General features: G+C 36.6%; 1 protein-coding gene across 2 annotated transcripts in view; it reads left to right on the top strand.

Moving 5' to 3' along the window:
• macrod1 (mono-ADP ribosylhydrolase 1) overlaps nucleotides 1-7,285 on the top strand; it is a 71,563-nt gene that overhangs the window by 42,399 nt on the left and 21,879 nt on the right. For both annotated transcript variants that reach the window (XM_051918285.1, XM_051918284.1), the window contains exon 4: nucleotides 1,856-1,885. In XM_051918285.1, the coding sequence (XP_051774245.1) occupies nucleotides 1,856-1,885 (30 nt within the window). The remainder of the gene's footprint in view (nucleotides 1-1,855; nucleotides 1,886-7,285) is intronic.

Genomic DNA, 7,285 nt, shown 5'->3' with positions numbered 1-7,285 from the left:
ATATGCCTCACAGAGCCGTGTGAGTGTGTGTGTGGTGTGTGCGAACATCATCATCTCTATGGTACTACTGTCACCCTTCCCCTGGGTAAGACACTGCACACAGGGTTTAAGCAGATGGCAAATCTCTCTCCCTGGGGAATCATCAACTTACAGCCTTCGCTCATTCTCTCTCCCACTGTTTTGCTCTCTGTCCTTCCTTGTGCATATCTGATCCCTTTTTTTTTCTCACTAGTAGTTTTTTTTTTTTTCTCTGACAGACAGGAACGAAGGGGCCTCCACTTGCAAATTACATCTTTCCTGCTCCGTCTCTCCTGTCTCTCTCATCTCGTCTGTCTCCATCTCTCCTCCTTTGCCCTCCCTGTGTAATTAACTAGGTTTCAGTAACAAACCTTTGGGCTTTGGGGTTGCTATGGTTACCTCTCTCTCCATACTGTTTTCTGTTTGTCAGTCTATCTCTGTTGCTAAATTGTGCATGTGTGTGTGTTTGTGCTTTTTTTTCTGTGGCTGTGTGTCTATTAATTTGAAAAAATGTGTTTGTCTGGGCTTACATTAACTCCATCTGGTAAATTATTTGTTGGCTCATAAGCTTGTCACTTATCATGCAGTTTAATGTCCATGTGCAGAGGTGTAATGAATTTTAAATGGGAAAAAATAATCAGCAATCTTATTGCTCATTTGTGTTTTAGCTTCACTGTCTGATCATGAAACAATGTTGTTTCACTTCTGCTTTGTTGTGCGACAGTCTCGTACTTGAACTCAAATGCACAACACTGTTTGATCTGAACAGAGGCAACTTTTTCTTTTTATTGACATTAAAACTGAGACAAAAACATCTTGCAGTATATTTTCTATCATTCAGGTCTCATAATGAAAAAGCAGCTCTATATCTACAAGTTTAATTTGTAAAATTGGATGAGGCTTTCGTTTCACCTATGACACAGGTTCAGGACCCTGCTTTTTACTGTATTGATGCAAATGTCAATTAGCATATTAGATGACCAGACTCACGATTGAAGTTTACTTACTAAGCAAGCAGAAAAATGAATGGGCCATATAAGGCACATCTGTACAGTCTGACAAAAGAAAATGAATTAATTAATTTATTATATTTTAATGGTTTAGTTCTTAAGGTTACAATATGATTTCATAGTCCACTGAGCTCTTTTAAAAAAGTAATATTTCTCATTATGACCCTTTTAAATAGACTTTATATAATATTATATTATATTATATTATACATTTTTTAAAGAAATAAATTTTTTATTCAGCAATGACATAATACTATTTTTTTTTTTTTTTTTTTTTTTTTTTTTTTTGTATTGATCAAATAATCCTGGGGAAAAAATGTATCACGGTTTCCACAAAAATATTAAGCAGCAAAACATTGCTAATAATAAGCATTGAGCATTGATAATAATAAGAAATATTTGAGCACCATACTAAAATGATTTCTGAAGGATCATGTGACACTGAAGAGAGTAATGATGCTGAAAATTCAGCTTTGCATCACAGAAATAAATTACATTTTAAAATATATTAAAATATATTTTAAATTGTAATAATATTTCACATTAGTACTTTTTTTTTACTTTATTTTTGATCAAATAAAGATGATGATCATAAAAGTCTATTCAAAAACAAGGCCCCAAACTTTTGAACGGTAGTGTCATTTTTAAATTGAGAACTGAGTTGAAGTTCTTTGAATTATTCTTGTCCTTGAACTTGAAACTCCCCTCTGATTGAATTTGTATTGTCAGTTACCAGTAAGGTATTACTTCCTTTTAAGTCACTGTTTGCTGTAATGTCTCTTGACATCTTCCCTGAAGAGTCCCCTGTTTTCTTTTTGTCGTTTCAGCTAACAAGACACTTCTGGGTGGAGGAGGAGGTGAGTCAATTCTTTTCTCCCCCCTTTTTTTCAGAGGCTGAATGAGACAAATGTAGAGACAGCTCAAGAGGGAAAATACATTAAAGGAGAGAAGCATCAGCAAAGTGAGAGGAATTAGAAGGTGAAAGAGAGCAAGTGAGAATCAGCAGGTGGAAACAAAGGTGAGAGAGTGAGAACGTATGTGTGTGATGGGAGCTGTTGTCAGCCTGAGGCTTTGCACTTTTCTGAATTTGAACAGACGATCTCTGATAGCCCCGTGAGTGAGAACAGAGACGCTATTTGAGGAGCAAAAGAGCGATTAGAGACCCAGTGAGATGAAATGAGCGCTAAACTCTTAAACCATCTCTGATAGAGCTGCCCTTCCTTCCCAACACACACACATGCCCACAAACATCGACAAGAGAAAAACAATTCATCAGCAGATTCAGAATAAAATGGAGGAATTAAAGAGAGACTGTGCTTTTTCGAAACTGTTTGCTCTACTGTGATGTATTAAAAAGTACTTTGATCTGACAAGACGGTAGATCTTTTCAGAAATACAGTAAAGCCTTCAGATTCCTCCCTTCTATCTGTATGCACAAATAATCATCAAACAGTGAGCTCTTTGGCATTGCAGCTGCACAAACAGTTAAGTCTTACCTAATATTTAAGGGGACTTTAACAAAGGCCCTGTTTACATCTGGTATTAAGATGCGTTTTGGTACACAAGTGGACGATGCTAAATTACGGGTGTAAACGGGGTCTAAAACATTTTGAGCTTGTCCACTTTCTACCACTTCCAGAAGTAGTCGAAAATGCATTCAACCAGAATTTATTTCTTTATTGTAGTGTAAACACTCCTGTGGTCGAATGCATTCGAACAGCCACTAAAGACCACCTGCTCTCCGCCTGCTAACTTAATGCGTAAACATTATGGGAAGCACACTAGCCAGATGGGATTTAAACTTTTGTCAGCTGAAGACCCAAGTTTGTTTGGAAGATGAAAAACGTACCAAGCACAATGTTCTCTCACCATTCCCGATTTCCAACAGGCACTCACACCATTCGGCATGGTCTTGCGGCTATCAGAGCAGAAATGAAAGCTGCTGCTTTCCACATGTTGTTCCGTTGTACATATGAACGTGCACGTTCATATGTAAATTGCGCAAGCTTATTTTGTCCATTCGATTGAAAGATCTGAAAAAGCCCTTACATTTACCCACCCACAGACCCTTTCTTCGAAGAAATCAGGACAGAAGTGGTTGAAAGTGGACAAAAGAGGTGAATTAAAATACCAGGTGTAAAAGACAATGTGATCCGATTGAACAAAACGCATCTTAATACAAGGGTGATTGGGATATGGTACCATGGTAATTCTATGTATTTTTGAACATGTTCCATGATAGTACTGTGGTATTTTTTTGTAAGAGGAAACAGGGCGATATTGACATTGTTTAACATCCAAGATATACAAACCCGATTCCAAAAAAGTTGGGACACTGTACAAATTGTGAATAAAAAAGGAATGCAATGATGTGGAAGTTTCAAATTTCAATATTTTATTTAGAATACAACATAGATGACATATCAAATGTTTAAACTGAGAAAAAATGTATCATTTTAAGGGAAAAATAAGTTGATTTTAAATTTCATGGCCTCAACACATCTCAAAAAAGTTGGGACAAGGCCATGTTTACCACTGTGTGGCATCCCCTCTTCTTTTTATAACAGTCTGAAAATGTCTGGGGACTGAGGAGACAAGTTGCTCAAGTTTAGGAATAGGAATGTTGTCCCATTCTTGTCTAATACAGGCTTCTAGTTGCTCAACTGTCTTAGGTCTTGTTTGTCGCATCTTCTTCTTTATGATGCGCCAAATGTTTTCTATGGGTGAAAGATCTGGACTGCAGGCTGGCCATTTCAGTACCTGGATCCTCCTCCTACGCAGCCATGATGTTGTAATTGATGCAGTTTGTGGTCTGGCATTGTCATGTTGGAAAATGCAAGGTCTTCCCTGAAAGAGACGACGTCTGGATGGGAGCATATGTTGTTCTAGAACTTGGATATACCTTTCAGCATTGATGGTGCCTTTCCAGATGTGTAAGCTGCCCATGCCACACGCACTCATGCAGCCCCATACCATCAGAGATGCAGGCTTCTGAACTGAGCGCTGATAACAACTTGGGTTGTCCTTGTCCTCTTTAGTCCGGATGACATGGCGTCCCAGTTTTCCAAAAAGAACTTCAAATTTTGATTCGTCTGACCACAGAACAGTTTTCCACTTTGCCACAGTCCATTTTAAATGAGCCTTGGCCCAGAGAAAATGTCTGCGCTTCTGGATCATGTTTAGATATGGCTTCTTTTTTGACCTATAGAGTTTTAGCCGGCAACGGCGAATGGCACGGTGGATTGTGTTCACCGACAATGTTTTCTGGAAGTATTCCTGAGCCCATGTTGTGATTTCCATTACAGTAGCATTCCTGTATGTGATGCAGTGCCGTCTAAGGGCCCGAAGATCACGGGCATCCAGTATGGTTTTCCGGCCTTGACCCTTACGCACAGAGATTGTTCCAGATTCTCTGAATCTTTGGATGATATTAGGCACTGTAGATGATGATAACTTCAAACTCTTTGCAATTTTTCTCTGAGAAACTTTCTGATATTGCTCCACCTTTTTTTTTCGCCGCAGCATTGGGGGAATTGGTGATCCTCTGCCCATCTTGACTTCTGAGAGACACTGCCACTCTGAGAGGCTCTTTTTATACCCAATCATGTTGCCAGTTGACCTGATAAGTTGCAAATTGGTCCTCCAGCTGTTCCTTATATATACATTTAACTTTTCCGGCCTCTTATTGCTACCTGTCCCAACTTTTTTGGAATGTGTAGCTCTCATGAAATCCAAAATGAGCCAAAATTTGGCATGATATTTCAAAATGTCTCACTTTCAACATTTGATATGTTATCTATATTCTATTGTGAATAAAATATAAGTTTATGAGATTTGTAAATTATTGCAATCCTTTTTTATTTACAATTTGTACAGTGTCCCAACTTTTTTGGAATCGGGTTTGTAAACTACAGCCTATCACATAAGTAGGTTTCTCCTGAGGATAAGTAACTACATCTGCAATTATCTCAGAGTTGCACTTTTAGTCATTAGTTACGGGTCTGTAATGTTCCTGCTCCCGGGAGGTTCTAAATAACGAGTGTGTAACATGTAACAACTGTTTTTTCCAATAGACTGTGCACTGTGTGAAACCACCTCTAACCTGAAATAGCAACAGTAGCGATCTAATATCAGCACACCCGTTTTCACCAGACTGGCTGCTAAACCGTCTTGACAGAATTAAAGAGAGAGTTCACCCAAATGAAAATTCGCTCATCATTTACTCACCCTCATGTTGTTCCAAACTTGTATTAATTTCTTTCTTCTGTGGAACACAAACATGTCTTTTTTTCATTCAATACCATGAAAATCAATGGGGTCCAATGTTGTTCGGACCCCAGTGCTCTTATTTTGTGCTCCTCAGAAGAAAGAAAGTCACAAAGGTCTGGAAAGACTTGAAGGTGAGTGAATGATGGCAGAATTTTCATCTTTGGGTGAACTATCTCTTCTGGACCGCATTTAAAAGTAATAGACACACTTTTCCAGAGTACTTGTTTTTAATTGGTAAATCTTTGGTCAAATAATTTTATATAATGACTGTTAAACCATATAAGAGAGAGTTGTCCTTGGCAACCAGTTTCCTTGTGCTATTTTCATATCTCCTTGATCACTTTATGGTCTTTTTCTTCTCACATAAATAAAATAGGCTATTATGTCATAAATAAATGAATGTAAGATATTACATTGAGTTTAAATTTTTGTATGTATTTATTCATTTATTTGATAGCGGGATAATGTACACTCACAATCACAAAGGAATCCACCTTTTTGAAAATTACTTGAAACAAATTATGAACCATTAAAATAAAAAATAGTTCACACAACAAACAGGCTAGTTGCCATGTGTGACTCTATAAATGAGCATTGAAAATTGGATTTTGAAAATGCAAACTCTGTCAATAGCTGTGATAACAGTTGGAGGCTACATATCTTATTTTGTGCTTGAAAATCCTTACTGCAAAACTAACTACGAACTTGAAATGGTTTGTTAAATCTGATCTGTACTACTGTTCAACACTTTGGGTTCAGTAAGATTTTTTTTTTTTTTTCTTTTTTTTTTTAAGAATCAAGAAAGTAAAGACATTTATAATGTTAAAAGATTTTGAATTTCAAATACATGCTGTACTTTCTGAACATTCTATTTATAAAAGAATCCTGTGGGAAATTGGATAACAGTTTCCACAAAAAATATTAAGTAGCACAACATGTTTTCAGCATTGATAATAAGAAATGTTTCTTGAGCATCATATCACCCTATTAGAATGATTTCAGAGTAATGATGCTGAAAATTCATTCACATTATAAAATGTATTAAAATAGAGAACATTATTATCTTAAATTGTAATAATATTTCATATTATTAGCCTACTGTTGTTACTATTTTTGATTAGAAAAATGCAGCCTTGGTGAGAATAAGAAACTTATTTCAAGAACATTAAAAATGTTCCACTTTATAATAAGGTTTCATTTGTTAACATTAGATAACTACGTTAATGAACATGGACTAACAATGAACAATACTTCTACAGCATTTATTAATTGGTTAATGTTAATCTCCACATTTACTAATACATTATTAAAAACAAAAGTTGTAACATTAGTCAATGCACTGTGAACATGAACATGTTTATTAACTAACATGAACAAAAGTTAATAAATGCTGTAAAAATATATTGCTCATGTTAGTCTGTATAAGTTAATGCATGAATCAGTGTTAACAAATGAGACCTTATTGTAAAGAGTTACCAAAAATCTTATCAACCCCAAACTTTTGAGTGAGGGTATATGCATATCGATAGTGTACAGTCTGTGTAAGAGGTGTGTGCATTTTGAAAGTGCATTGCAAGATCTTAGGTATATAATTTACGATAGTAGAGTGCTATGTAAATGAACAGAAATGTCTAACTGTTGACTCAGTATTTGCGTGTATGCATGTGTCGATTGTAAGCGTGCGCCGCTCTTGCTCTCTGCCCGTGTTAAGTGCCTGCCCGTTAGCTAATCAATACTAGTGATAAATCTGCACTTGAGAATCCTACTCATCAGAACCACGTCTCACACACACAAACACAAATTCAGAAGTGCGCACTGCTGTATATTGAACTGGGTTTTTTTCTATAGTTACTCAAACACAAATGGCAAATGCGATTGATTTAGGCCCGACCTTCACCTCCCTCGATTTAAACCTCAGTTCATGCCTCTGCATGTCTTCCATCTCCCTTTCTCTCTGTTTTACTCCGCACCCATCCTTCTGTCTCTCT

The sequence above is a fragment of the Ctenopharyngodon idella genome, chromosome 14 (genome assembly GCF_019924925.1).
Source record: "Ctenopharyngodon idella isolate HZGC_01 chromosome 14, HZGC01, whole genome shotgun sequence".
Classification (NCBI taxonomy): domain Eukaryota; kingdom Metazoa; phylum Chordata; class Actinopteri; order Cypriniformes; family Xenocyprididae; genus Ctenopharyngodon; species Ctenopharyngodon idella.
Note: the sequence above shows the minus strand (reverse complement) of the source record. Positions and strands in the feature narration are given on the sequence as shown.